At 47.2% G+C, this 15,178-nt stretch overlaps 1 protein-coding gene across 1 annotated transcript in view; it reads right to left on the minus strand.

The window, feature by feature from the left end:
- The window catches only part of CACNG2 (calcium voltage-gated channel auxiliary subunit gamma 2), a 117,607-nt gene extending 107,489 nt beyond the window's left edge, over positions 1–10,118 (minus strand). Inside the window, exon 1 of the mRNA XM_052641005.1 lies at positions 9,908–10,118. Within this exon, the coding sequence (XP_052496965.1) occupies positions 9,908–10,118 (211 nt within the window). The remainder of the gene's footprint in view (positions 1–9,907) is intronic.
- Positions 10,119–15,178: the final 5,060 nt, after the last annotated feature.

Consider the following 15,178-nt stretch of genomic DNA (forward strand, 5'->3'; position numbering starts at 1 on the left):
GAGCTGTGGCCCCAAAGATGCTCCAAGAGCATCCCAGGTTGCGGGGTGTGTGGGAATCCCCTTCCTGTTCTCAAGGGCCTTTCAGCCAAACCTCAGAGAGATGACTGTCAAGAGGAGTCAAGAGGCGTTTTTAAGAGTCCACCTCCCTCCCCTGTGGCCTTCCCTGGTGGCACAGTGGTAAAGAATCTGCCTGCCAATGCAGGGACACATGTTCGATTCCTGGATTGGGCAAGATCCCCTGGATTAGGACATGGCAACCCACTCCAGTATTCTTGCCTGGGAAATCCCATGGACAGAGGAACCTGGTGGGCTGCAATCCATGAAGTCACAAAGAATTGGAAGGACTGAGTGCGTGTGCACACACACCATACACACACACACACACACACACACACACACACACACACACAGAGCTTCCCCTGATGGGAGGTCCCTGAGGGTAGGCACTATTGCCTTAATCATTTACTCGACATTTAGCTCCTAAACACTCTTTGTGCCAAGGCTGACACACCCCCAGCCCTCACAGTGCTCACAGGCTTCTAGAGGGACACAGAGCCGTAAGCAAGTAAATGCTAAAAAGAAAAGTCAATATTAAGATGTTAAAGAAGGGAATACAATCGGGTATCAGGATGGTGGGCTACCTTAGATGGGATGGTCTGGAAGACTCCCCTAGAAGGAGAAGATGATGTTGATCAGAGACTTTTTGCATCCCTGTGGCCCCAGGGAGAAGGAAATGGCAACCCACTCCAGTGTTCTAGCCTAGAGAATCCCAGGGATGGGGGAGCCTGGTGGGCTGCCGTCTATGGTGTCGCACAGAGTCAGACATGACTGAAGTGACTTAGCAGCCCCAGGGCCCAGCCCAGTAAAGGCTTGTTCTGCTGGGAAGGCAGGGCCTTGAAGCACCTTGATTGTCTTCAACACACCACTTACAATCTTCTCTCTGTGCCCCCTTTCTCTCTCTTCACTACAGCTAGCTTAGGGCGCGTCATCTGGCCTTCTGCTCTGCTTGCCCTTCTCAGTTAAATTTTACCACTCCGCCAGGCTGGGATCCCATCCATTAGGGTCACGACAGCCAGTGATCTCACGAATGAGCAAAGCCACCTGTGACCATCCCTCGCTTGCCATCTCTCTGGGTCCCCTTTCCTTCCATGATGAAACATAAACTATTCCACAAGAGCCATTTCTGTCCCTGTGGGGTCCCATCCCCTCTGCCCGCCTCATACCCCCCCTAGCCCCCCGAGTCCCAGCCTTCTATGCTCCAGCCACACAGGACTGTTGGCCTGGCTGCTCAGGTGTCTGTGCTTCTGCACTTGCCGTTTCTTCTGTCTGAGGCACGCTTCCTCTCCCCAGCTAGCACATTCCCATGCATCCTTCCGAACCCCGTCATCCCTGGATCCCCTTCTCCCCAGTCTCCGTGCCCCCAGAACGCTCTGAGCTTAGGCTCCTTGCTGCTTCGTCATCATTGTCTGCTCACTGGTCTGTCTTCTCTTCTAGATTAGAAGTTCCTTGAGGGTAGATGGTGCTATTGCCTCTGTCCTAGCTGCTCACACAGTACCTGGCAAGGACTCAGGGAGCAGTTGTGGAGCAGAGATCAACAATCACCCTTTTCCTTGTAAAAAATGTGCTTGTAAGACCACACACTTCTCCAAGCTGCTTCTTGAGTCACAGGACAGACACTAAGGGCACCGGAGAAATCCCTTGGGCTCTCCCAACACCTTGCCTGCATCTCTGTCTGCCAGCAAGACAGCCATACCATCTTCCTTTGATTTCCAAGGTACATATTTTAAATTTTAAGTTTTCTGAAATTAAAGTGTGTTTTACAACTGGTGTTATATTAAATCTGTTTTCCCCTGCCCTGAAAGCTGTTTAAGTAGCTAGTTCATTTTTTATAACCAATGGCATCAGTACTGGGAGATCAGAGCCCTTGATACCCACAGGGAAAAGGACCAGGGTCCTGGCGAGGGCAGAGAGCTCACTGGCGATCCCACAAGGGCTGACATGCATTCCTTGGCCTTGGGGAGCACAGTTCACATCTTTCTAGTCTCATTCCTATTTTCAAAAAGTCTGGAGGATTTAACTGAGCCTCATTCCAATTCCAGCTCAAATCCTCGATGATCCTAACTGATTGTTAGAGACGTCTCAGAGAAACTCAGGGAATCTCTCTGAGTTTGTGGGAGGGTGATAAGCTGAGGCGGCAGCAGGCTGTGCCACATGTCTTGTGTGAAATGGAGTCATTCTGTAAGATGCCTGTTCTTTGGGATTTCCTGATGGGACTTGCCCTCGGCTCCTGAGGGGAGGAGGTGGGTCTTGTTCACTTCTGCCTCCCTGTGCCCACCTACCATCAACACCTACACTAAGCATATTTTGAATTTCTTTGTTTGGAGTTGAATCAATCTATTTCTTCCCTTCCCTGGGCTGTCATAAGTTTTCAGGCCACAGAGCCCACCACACTCAGATCTGGGTGGGATTGGGAAAGTGAAGAAAGTGAAAGTCGCTCAGTTGTGTCCAACTCTTTGCGACCCCATGGACTATAGGGTTCATGGGATTCTCCAGGCCAGAATACTGGAGTGGGTAGCCGTTCCCTTCTCCAGGGGATCTTCCCAACCCAGGAACTGAACCCAGATCCCACACATTGCAGGCAGATTCTTTACCAGTTGAGCCATGGGAAGAGCATGACAGAGAGAAGGGAATGGTGCTCTAATCCTCACAGCTTTAGGGCAGGCAGCATCAGCTCCCTTAGATAGACGGGGTGAAGGCGGTACCGACAGAATTAACTAGCTCAGGGTCACACAGCTTTTAAACAAGAAGCCGGAAGTCAAAGAGCAAAAGTCTTTAATGAGCCTAGTGAGGCTCTGCACTGTCGGGTCCTGCTTCTGCACCCTCCCGCATTCCATCCGGCACCATCACCACCCCCATCCCATGTCCATCTGGACCCTCTAGCCGCCCTGTCCTCCTTCCAGGACTTGCCCCTTCTCTCCCTCACTGGTCTCTGTACTTCCTGCCCTCCAACCTGAAATGTTCCTTCCTCCTCTCTTCACCCAGTGACGCATCCTTCAGACAGCCATTTACATCTCACTTCCTCAGGGGAGCCTTCTCTGATTAGATCTATCTTCATATCATAAACTCACAGTCTTATGTGACTCCCCTTGAGAGCACTATCATAGTTGTAAAATACATACATATAAGAGACACAGGTTCTATCCCTGGGTTGAGAAGATCCCCTGAAGGAAGGCAGGACAATCTACTCCAGTATTCTTGCCTGGAGAATCCCATGGACAGAGGAGCTGGGGAGCTACTGTTCATAGAGTTGCAAAGAGGCAGACACAGCTGAAGTGACTTAGCATACACGTGCATATGTGTATATATATATGTATGTGTGTGTATATATATATATATATATATATATATATATATATATTTGGAAGAGTCTTTGAAGTAGCATCTGTCTCTTCCAGAAGGCTCTGAGGCCAATGACCCTGAAGGGAGCTGCTGCCCACCATGACCCCAACCCTTGACCCAGCACCTGGCAAGTTGCAGGGATTCATCAAAGATTTAACCAATAAAATAAATGAATGAAGGAATTGCTTAATTTGTCACTGTAAACTAACCTGGAAACTTAAAACACGTATTTCATCTGAATATGGGAGATTTTTTTTTTTATATTCAAGTCTAAAAATGACCATTGAATTTTGAACTATTTAATAATCTCCTACATTATCAGTCTGAGTACATATAGCCTCCTCCCCCACTGACCTGAAAGCTAACACTCATGGGAAGCTCTCCCCGAGGACCTGTGTGACAGAGACTCTGGATGATGAACAGAGAGGAAAGCGTGGCCTGTGTCTATTTAGAGGATTTCCCCCCCTCTCCGCCCCAGCACTTCCTTCTCAGGCACTTACTTTTTTATTATCTTTCTTTGTTATTGCCCCTTGTGTGTTGAAACTCTCTCCCACTCCTTCTCCTTCCCTCTCTCCCCCTTCTTTCTGTGTTGACTCTATTATTTATTTTTCAGAATGTCAAAAAAAAAAAAAAAAGATGTTTCAGCCACCATCGCCACTAGTGTGCAATTTAAAGAACAGTCCTTTGATGATGGGAAGTGACCACTGTTCCTCAATGCCCACCCTGTAGCAGACAGTGGTGGCTTCTTCATTTGCCAGCTAAGATAGGTTGATGTTTTGTGCTATCATACTTGCTGTGGTTACAGCAACAGGCAGAACAAAGACCCCTGCCCTCATGGGGCTGACAGTCTAGAGGTGCAGGTAGATAACAAGTAGTACGAGTAAATTTCATAGTGTGCTAGAAGGTGGGACATAGTCTGTAAAAAAAGTAAAATAAAACAGAGCCATCAGTACAATGTATGAGGTTGTTGACTGTGATTTTATACCAGGTGGTCTGGAAAGAAGGTGACAGACATTTGTGTCTTCATTCCAACCAGCTACCCTGTGAGAAGGCTGTTAGACTTCCTGTTTGTGGAAAGGGAAACTGAGGATTGGAGAGGTCAAATGACTTGCTTCAAGCTGCACAGCTCAGAAGGCTGCAGTGCTTGAAGTGGACCCGGGTCTGTGTGGCTGCAAAATTGTGTCAGCTGCATCACACACCACAAAGCTGCCTCTGAAAACTTCCATCACTTCAGGGGACATAAATTTGCTAGTTTCTGAAAAATGCTGGCCAACATAAAACCCATGGAGAGTTTACACTGAGACACTTCCAAAACAAAAGGGTGAAACCAAAGAAGCACATGGTGGGTCCAGCCTGAAGTTCAGTGTTGCGTCTCCTCAGCCTCGTGGGAGTGAGGGGATCAGGACAGAGCTGTCACCTTGCAAGGTGTGGGCAGCCGGAAGGAGCAGCATGTCAGGGAGCCAGCAGGTCAGAACTCCGGAGTCCTGACATGCTTGGGTTGGGCGCTCAGTGAGGATGCTCAGTGGGATGCAGACAGAATAGAATCAGCTGCCGACAATGAATGTGAACACGAGGCCACAGAGGCCAGCGTCTGTGCATAGAGCTCTCTGGAGCTTCCAGGATGAAAACAAGAGGCCTGGATTCAAGTTCTGGCTCTGCCCATGTGGTGCGGTGTTACCTGGCACCTGTAAAGTGAGGGCAGGAGGGCAGCGTGAATGGGCTGGGATTTGCAGGGCTGGTTCCTCAGTAAAGGAGTCAGGCTTGTCTTACAAGGTGAGAAGGGATAGGAATGCGAGACCTGCCTCTTTGGAAAACTGCCAATCAGAACCTAAGGGCTTGGGCAAAGTTCTTGAGGTCTAGGGAGCTGGGTGGAGAAGTTTGATAAAGAATTCTGGGGAAGGTTTTGGGGCAGATACACAGGGATGGTCTCTGATGCCTGCTCTCTGCCTGAAGTGTCTGTTCTGGTGAATATTAGGATCAAACTAGGCTTTTGCATACCTTAAACAGAAAAGGGAAGAAAATCAATGGGTTATTTTTTTTCTTCCCTGTAGAGACTGAGTGTACTGACAATTTTTCTTTAGCTAATTAGGAGCTGGGCAACCCAATGACTGACTCCTTTTGAATGTTCTTATTTTACAACAATGAATTCATGACTCATTATTATTCTTTTAAAAAAAGAAATCCCATGACCCATATGGGAAAAAAATCTGAAGAAGACTGGATATATGTGTATGTATAACTGAATCACTTTGCTGTAAACCTGAAACTAATATAGCATTGTAAATCAACTATACTCCAATATGACATAAAAATTAAATAGAAAAGAAATTCTAGGAAAAGCAAACAAATCATTCTGGTTTCCTCACCCCTTCCCCTCTCTTCTTCTCCCTCAATAACTTGCCACATGTCCTTATGATTTTTGAATTAATTTCAATAATTTTAAGAATTTCTGCATCAGTCCATTGATACATATATTTACTGTACCAACTGCGTGCAAAGTACCTAGAAGGTGAAAATATCTTGGGAATTATGGAGTGATAGGTACACAGTATGTAGGCCCATTAGTAACTTCTAAACTCAACTCTTCCACCCTTAAAGGCAAAAGTGTCCAAGAAAGGCAGCTGGTATTGCTAAAATAAAAGAGATATACTTTCCTTCTGTGGAACAAGAGAGCCGTGGCTGAACCCAGTGTGGGGCACTCGCCACCTTGCAGGCCAAGAAAACTTTATGAAATTATGAACTTGGAAAAAAATAGTTCAAGAAAACCCAGTGACTTCTTATGCAGAGAGAATGGGGATGTAGAATGGACAGCAGAGCCCCTGTGAGTAATCAGCTTGAGGAGGAGAAGAGAAGAGAAGCTCAGAAATTCAGCAGAGGGAACCGAACAGTCTGGATGGAGAGAAAGATTACTGCTCTGCCTCAGCAAGGAAAAAGGTGAGAGAGGGAGCGGGAAGGAAGGGGGCATTTCTGTTAGGACCACAGTGCACTGTTGCTAGCTCCCCTCTGCAAGGCTGGGAATCCTCTGGGGAAGACATGGAGCCCAGACAGAGGGGAGCAATGTGCAGGAGAGAACAAACATGAAGAGTGAATTTCTCACTGCCCCTGGAGATGACGATTTCTTTTGGGGACAACAGAGGTTAATATCCTGAGCAGCAAGCCACCGCATGGCCCAGAGACAGCATGCTTGAAACAAGCTGTTTTAGTGTCCTGTTGTAGATTTTATTGAATTCTTCTCTGAAAGGGCCAATTCATCTCTCCATTTGGAGGCTCTTAAAGCAGCTTTCCTGAAAAGTTCAAGAACTTCTCCTCTCACTCTCCATTTACATGGGATCCATGAGCAGACGGACCCGCCCCCCCCCCGCCCCCCAACGCCCTCAAATCCCAGTAAGGACACTAGCTTGCCAAGGGTCTCAAGTTCACACACAGAGACACTCCTGCTGCTCACTCTGCAGAGGGAGAGAAGAAAGCTGTGATTTCTTCTTGATTCCTCTCCCCCTCCTGCTGTGTCAGCCCCTAACAGGTGGTCCTGTCCCCTTCTCATGCCTCAACAGACGAATTCATTTCAAAAACAGTCACGGATGCAAGGAAATGTTTTTTGATTCTTATTTTCACCAAGAAGTGAACAGAAAAAAATCATCTCTGGGGACAAAAATCCTTAATGTAACCCAGATAGCCGAAGAGACCAGAAGAAGACAGGAGGCGGTTTTTCACCTGGAGTCATTAGCAGCATCTTGGGGAGAAGACTAGAAATCTGTTCACAACTTTTTGGGTATGAGTAGGAAACATAACAAAGAGGTGATGGGAAATCTTTTCTGAAAGTACAGTTTCTCACCAAAAAGAGAGGTTGGGAAAACCAGACAACTTGGTTTCCATAAAGGCTGATCCTATTTGGAATGCTTAAAACAGCAAGCACAGGAATGCCTCACAAGAGCCATCTATGCCAACCTGCAGAAATAAGTACACTTATAATCTTTGGAAATCAGTGCAGTTTTTGAGAATATGTATCTTTAACACCTTCAAACCACATCCTAAGTGGCCAAGGCTCAGCTTCCTAAGGGGAGGGGGTAGTGTCTCAGGCCTACAAAACCCCATATAGACAGAGGTTTTAGAAATTAAAGGCCAGGTTGAACTGGAGCCCTGAGTACCAACCCTTCCTGCCTGGGCTACAAGTGGAAAAGGAACAGCAATCCCCAAGGCAACTTGGCCCAGCCCCCGACACGCCTCGGTCTGGAGGCCTCAATCCTGGGGAGAAGAGTGAAACCCTGGGCTTCTGGGAGCATCACCAATCCTTGGGACATGTTGCAATACTAACCCTTTCAGGGATGATTCTGGGAGTGAGGTGGGGTTATAGCTTGGAGAGAAAGTTGAATGGGGTGGGCAACACATTTGGGGATGTGGACACCAAACAGATGGAATTTTAATGAAAATATTTAAGCCTTTTAACACACAAGTTATCCCAAGCCACCTCTAGTCCTCTTCCCTTACGGGAATTAGAAAAATGTTTAAGAGATCATAGTATTAAGAATTTTCAAACAAAACCCTGATAAGAAAGTATATTTATTCCAAGTCACCAATGTCTGGGAATATTTCTTCTAAAACCATGTCCTGTCTTTAATCTCTTGGCTGTATATCTTCGTCCGTCTAACTAAAATCCAAGCAAGGCAAATTGCTTCTATGATAGTGTTCCCTAAAGCAACCCTCATTCACTTTGCTTTTCTTCTCTTTTGGAATTAAAGTGTGCCATAAATGTTTAATTAAATGGAAGTCTTTCCACTGTTAATGACTAGCTGCATGAAAGGCTCTTCATTTTTTAAAAGAGGGGTGTGTTTAAAACAGCGCCTATTAATTCCCCGATATTGATTCTCTGGCTGGGGAAGAGCATATAGTATTCAGCATAGAGCTCCTCTGCAGACTATGTTCAAGGCAGCGGTTTGGATTGAGAAAGGGCACCAAATGCAGTATGCGTCAAATAGACCATCGCTCAATGAAGTCACTTAGCTATTCAAAACATGTTCAGCCATCACTCAACCATTTGCACCAAGATTGTTGGGAGGGGGGCACGGAATTTGTGCTCTTTCCCCAGGCATAATCATTTCCCAAAGAGCAGCTTTTGCTCAGTTTGGGTTAGACTCTGGGGCCACATCAGTTCTCTTCCTCTTAGTCCGTTTCCCTCTCTTCTCCCCTGTCTCCTGGCTTCAACTCCCTGCACCACCATCCCATGTTGAGCTTAACAAACAATCCTGCAGTCCCCGCTTCCCGACGCTGCTCAAACGGCCTCCGTATTGGTTCATATCAGAAGCAAAGCACATCAGCTTTTCTTTCCACCCAGAAACATGTATCTCTCTGTGTATGTCTTTCTACGGGTGGCTGTAGCTTATACACAGACACAGATAGCCACTCACATGCAGCCCCTTATATTAAAGTCTGTTGCTAAATGCAGGTTGCATGACCTGCAGGAGTTTCCTGCCCCCCTCCCCGTGTTTATTAATGTGTCTCAGAGGCACATGCTTTCATCCATACCCTGATCTCCCAGCCTATCCTCTGTGGGACCGCTTTGCCCACAGCACATACACGGGCACACATGTCCCAATGACCCTGCAAGATCAAGGTAAACAGCTGACACTCCTCCCCCCCACTGCTCCCTCTTGTCCCCCCACAACCTCCCCATGCTCTCGCCTCCCTCCCGGCCTCCCTGCACAATGTCTGATTCCCAAGCTGGCTGCAATGCTGACTCTACACGCTTCTGGATAACAGACATGTCACTCTGCGTGGAAGTGAATTGGTTCTCAGCCTAACCTGCAAGTGAATTGCTGTTTATTAGAACTTGGGTTTGTTTCCTGTTAGAGGAGTATGTATTTTTAGACTTTGTAAACGTTAAAACACACATACACACGCAGCCAGTCGCCTCGAACAATATGTGTGGCTCATAGACATTACGAAATGCTCTTGAACTCAGCTTGCGATCCTGGAATAATTAGGATTTACCAAATAAGGCTTCTTAGAAACAACAGATTTTTTTTCAAAAAAAGGAGATTTGCAGATGATGATGTGTCTTGGACTTTTGGGGAGTAAGGGGAGGAAGAGGGGAAAGGAAGAACATTTTGGAATTCTTCATTACGAAAAGAAGAGCAATGTTGAGAGAGGCAATTGTTTTTTTTATACCCTCGTAGATGGACATACTACATCAAAAGGCAAATCCTAATGATTCCAAAGCAGGTGGAGCACATTTGACTTTTTAAAAACAATCTCTTGTTTTCATCATATCATAGATTATTCCAATGAAGAAGGTTGAGGGAAGGGGGGTAGTGGAGGCCGGAGAGTTGAGTATGGTTTTTGCTTATTGATTTTCTTTCCTCTGAAACTCACCCAACCAGCCTTGATCTCTGGTGGAAGGAGTGAAGTAAGAAAATGGTGGAATGTAAAGGGGACTTATTTGGAGGCGGGTGGGGAAGGGGGAGTGAGAAGGGGAGGGGGGGTGGGGAGGGGGAGGAGATGGGAAATCAAATACCTTCTAGGCAGCAGGTTCTCCATAATCCAGAATGGGTCATAACTTCCTCGTTCTTTTTGCTGGTTTCATTCTCACTGACACTTTTGGTCTTGCAAACCCCTCTGGAGTAGAGCCAATAGTCGGTTCCCACAGCAATGGTCATCAGACTGAAGGCAGCGAAAGCACCAACCGTGGTTAAAAGCATTTGAACACCTCGATCAAACAGCCCCATAATTCTTCATTATATAAACACCCAACCGACTTCGGGTTCTCGGGAGAGTGTGTGTGAAGGTGCGAGTACTAAAGCAAAAAATAAAAATAATTCCACTACTAATATAAAGGATATATGTGTGAACAGAGGATGTGGAGAGATATAAAAAAAGGGAGGTAAGAAAAGCTCACAGAAAAGAGTGTAAATTATAAAGATCACACGGGAAGAGAGGCTTGCCTTTTGAGATCAGAAACTGTTCCAGTTGCAGTGATTAAAAAAAAAAAAAAGGAAAAAATAAAAAGACACCCCCCACCCCCCCAAGTGAGATGCCTTAATCTCTTTTCCTAAAATTCTGGTCTCCAGTTTCCATATGTGATAGCTAATTTGGAGATGGCTTCCACAGTGAACCAGGGAACAGCCGCATTCTCAACACAATCTCTCATGGTCGGGACCTAGACAGTTAGAGATTGTAAAAGCCGAGATGCAACCTTCCTTCTTCGCTCTCGGCTCTGCGGCCTGCGCCATGAAAATCCTTTGCTTCGCCAGTTCTCTTCCTTGGGGGGTCTCGGGAGCTTTCGTTTCAGACCAGACTTCCCAGTATTCTGTAAGCCCTTGATCTCAGCTGAACAGGTGCGGGGGTCTCGCCTTCCATGGTTTTGCCCCGGCAGCGGCAGCGGCAGCAGCAGGGCGGGCAGGCGCGGCGGCGGCGGCAGGACGAGCAGCGGCGGCGGTTATTGTTGTTGGTGGCGGTGGTAGTGTTGGCGAAGTGGGGGAGGGAGGGGGTTTCTCCCGGAGAATCGAGGCGGGTTTCCCTCCCCCTATCTGCAAAGCTCCTGGAAACAGGGGTGCCGGCGTCTTGCTGCAGGATGGGCCGCCCGCCTGCCCCCCCACCCCACTCCCGGCCGGCTCGGCCCCCGGAGGAGGCGCTCCCACCTACTGCATTACCGGGTGGTGCTGAACTGGACAGCTCCTTGCGCCGCCCGCTTCGCGCGCTCCCCGGCTCCCAGGGCGGCCCGCCAGGAGGGGGGCGCGGGCCGGAATCCTCCCTGCCCTCGGGGGCAGCAAGGCCGGGGCAGAGCGGGGGCTGCCTTTTCCTCTTTGCACCCCTCTCCCAAAATCCTGAAACGAGCGCTCTCCTGGGCTCCCGGAGCTTAGAGAAGGCGTAGCTAGAGACAGCTCTGCTCCCTCTCTCTCACACTCTCTCCCTTTCCCTCCCCCCTCGGTGTTTCTTCTAGCTCAGCCTCCTTCTCATTCCATCTCTACGTGCCCAGAGCTTCAAATACAATCCTCCCATCACAATCAGCGGGGCACAAAACTTCAACCAGCCGGTTCTTTGCCTGGAAGCCCTGAAAATATAACCTGGATGGGTAATTACAAACACGGTCTCTATGTGTTTTTGAAATCGTCGCTTGCACTTTGCCGTTTGGGGGATCTGTTTTGTTTTGTTAGCTGTGTCGCCTTTTGGTCGTTTCTCTTTCTTCTCTGTCTCTTTCTGGCTAACAGGGGATGTGCAGTGCACTGTGTGTGTCTCCCTGTAGTTTTCTGTAGAAATCCTGAGTCTTGCTCCTACAAGCAGACATTTTGGAAAGAATATTCATGGAAAAGGGTGCAAAAGGGTGACTGGCGGCTAGAGCTTGGGCAACGATTTTCATCTCAAGGATAAATATGTTTGCAGGGGAAATGGGTGAAATGTGAGTCCTTCTAAGTTTCCCGTGTCATTCGTAAACTGGGTGGAAAGAGATAAAATCTCCCTGCTGTGAATACGGAAACACATTATAACTCTCCCCTTTTCCTCAGCAGAACCGTTATCTTGGCTTAATTACAGCATCATCTCTTGTTTCTATATGTGCAAGTTTTCTTTAATGTGACCCGTGGAAAAAGAAGCTCATCAGATTCCTGCTGGTAGTGATTATGTTTCTCTCTGATCAGTTGCCTAGTTAGGGGAGGGAGAGCACATGAGGCATGATGTAGATGCAGTTTTAATTTGTTGGGGGAGGAGTCTAGAGACAGTTGTGCCTGCCTCTGATGGGTCAGTGGGGTTAGAGATGTTTCCATTTCATAGCTCACCTATTCTGTACTTTGTTTTCTGTTCTTCTGTTTTTGTCTGGAGATAATTTGCTTGACAGTTTCTCAGTGATCTGGTGATTATCAAAGAGTATACAAAAGATGACTGAACTCAAAACAGACTTTTTTGAGTATTATCTAATGTTTTTCCCTCTGCCCAGAATTGTTCTGCCGATATGGCCAGTACTGTAGAGGCGGGGGGCAGTATAGAAAAACTACCTGTTTCTCCATCCTCCATAAAATGTCCTTCTCTCACTCTCTCTTCCCTTCTCAGAAGGAAAGAACTCCTATGATGGGTAGTCACTGGGCTCCTGTTACCTTGAAGAGAGTCCTGGTGTCCGGAGAACATTCAGTTACCTCTGCTAAGATACCTTTAGGGTATAGCCCGAAATACTTTTTCGAACTGAGGTTTCTCCATTTGTTTTCTTGCCCTTTGGTTGGGGATGGCAATTGGGATGGGAGAGGCACTGGTATGCTGACCTCACTCAGCAGGGAGTCTAGCAAGTTTAGCCAGTGGTTCAAGTGAGTGATTTCCTTGGCTCCCTTCCTTCAGGAAAAAGTGAGGGGCAAGTAGGAAATTCTCTTTAACAGGCTAGGCCTTTTGAGGGGAGTGGAGGGAGGTGTGGGTGTAGCCACAGGATCCTGAGAGGCTTGCTCTCACTTATTTCTCTCATCTTGGTTGCTTTTGACCTAAGAAGTCCCTTCAAACTGGAGATAGACCCCTCCTTCTTACCACTCCCCCATTCTTTTCAGATCAACTCTTGAATCTTGTTGCTCAAACAGAATTAGTAACAGAGGCTCAAAAGCTTCTGTTTATCCACAGAAGGAGCTAACATCTTAGCCACTGACAGTGGCTGCAGCTTTAGAAACATTTGATTAATCTTCTAGCCAGATAATCATTGAGTCAGGAGGTGAAAGAGGGGACAGAACAGCTTTAGGTTGATGGTGTGGAGGGAACAGACACTTCTGGAGACAGAACACCCTGGGAGCAATGCTAGCCTCTGCTACTTGATAACTGCATGATCCAAACAAGTCGGCTTCCCAGAGCCTCAGTTTTACCATATGTGAAATGAGCACATTAAGTTGTTCCCAGTTACAGCCACCAGCCTGCTCATCCCATTTGTAACACTTTATTTAGTGCTTGTGTCAGCTCTCCCACTGACCTGTGAACACTTTGAGGTCAATAGTTGTGTCTTGTTCCCCATCATATCTTTGGCATCTAGTGCAGGGCTTGATACTTAATAGATACTTGATAAATAAAGGCCAAGTGATACCAGTGAGTTTTAAATGGTGTACCTGATCATTAGTAGGCATTCAATAAATGTGGCTTGACTCTCATTTATCCTCCCCACCGCCCCCATTTACATCCAGATTGGTCTCCAGCTTCTTCTTCCATCTAACTCATGTACCATTCCCCTCCCTGCTCCCCTTAACCTGGTTCTAGTTTGGAGGTCCCTTCTGCAGACAAGGCAAGGCTACCCAGGAAGAACTGGCTTGGTGCAAACCCTGGTAGATGCTTTGGATCCACCAGGCACACACACTTAGCAGCTGCTGAATGGATGCTCTTAGGGGAGCAGCTTTGTAAGCCTGCAGTTGGTGACTTGGTGAGGGCTTAGAGGAAATTAGCTGAAATGCCACAGGCCTATTTTGAGCTCCTTTTTTGATGGAGTGGAAATAACATGGGATTTGGGCACAGCAGACCTGGCCTTGAAGCACAAGGCTGCTATTTCCTCATTGTGTGACCTTGAGCAGACATTTAACCTCTCTGGAAATCTCTCTTCATTTGTCAAGGAGGACCACTGGCAGGGGCCTTACAGTGTGGTTGTTAGTGTTACGTGTAAATAGCATGACCATAGCTAACATGCCAGGCACTGATCTAAGCTGAGGTCCACAACAATCCTATGATAAAGGAACCATTTTACAGATGGGGAACCTGAGTCACATAATGATTTAAGCATCTAGCCTGAGGTTGTGAGTGACAGTGAGGGAGTGGCAGAGCTGAAAGTCTCACCTAGTACCAGGCAGGGGGCCTAGATCTTAACTTCTGTGTCTTGACTCTAGATATAAGCTTTCTGAATAAGGATATCACACCAAGGCTATTTGCTTCTCAGCTACAGATTTGGCAAGGATTTAAGGGAGTAACTTCTAGGTGCCAGGTGTTTTCACACAATTTCTCACACTTGCCATTCCAACAACCCTGCAAATGCCTATTGCTCACTATCTTACCTTGCAGGTGAGGAAACAGAAAGTCAGAGAGGTCATAAGTCTAGTCCCAAGGTCACATATCAAATTAAGTGGAAGAGTAGAGATCTGAACATTTTGCACTGCTTCACATTCTACTAGATCCAAGTCTCATAGTTATTCATTTGTTCATTCAACAAATCAAGTACCTACTATGTGTCAGGTATGTATAGTAGATTTCCTGGACAAGTTGAGTAGGACAGACATGATCCCTTCCTCCAAGTACCTGAAGACAAGCAGAAGGAGCAGACAGGGGAGGAAGAGCCACACTGAAGGGAAGAGGAAGTTAGTTGAGGGGTGCTGTGGGGCCATGGAGCAGGGAGACTAAACCCAACATAGCGGGTGCAGGACATCCTCCTGGGGGGACAGGATATTTAAATTAACTCAAAGTCAGCTAGGCTGAGATGGGAGTGGGAGGGTGCAGGGGAGCTGAGAAGAGGAAGGGCATTCCAGACTGAGGGAACAGCATATGCCAAGGTGCAGAAGTGTGTACAGGTGGGAAAAGAGGATTGGCTAGTTTTAGGGAAAAGATGCCAAGTGATTTAAAGACCATGATGGGGAATGTTTTAGGCTAAGAGCCTGTAGGACTTCCTTGGTGGTTCAGACGGTAAAGCGTCTTGCTTACAATGTGGGAGATCTGGGTTCGATCCCTGGGTGGGGAAGATCCTCTGGAGAAGGAACTGGCAACCTGCTCCAGTTCTCTTGCCTGGAAAATCCCATGGAGGGAGGAGCCTGGTAGGTTACAGTCCATGGGGTCGCAAAGAGTTGGACACGAC

The sequence above is a fragment of the Budorcas taxicolor genome, chromosome 5 (genome assembly GCF_023091745.1).
Source record: "Budorcas taxicolor isolate Tak-1 chromosome 5, Takin1.1, whole genome shotgun sequence".
Taxonomy (NCBI): Eukaryota; Metazoa; Chordata; class Mammalia; order Artiodactyla; family Bovidae; genus Budorcas; species Budorcas taxicolor.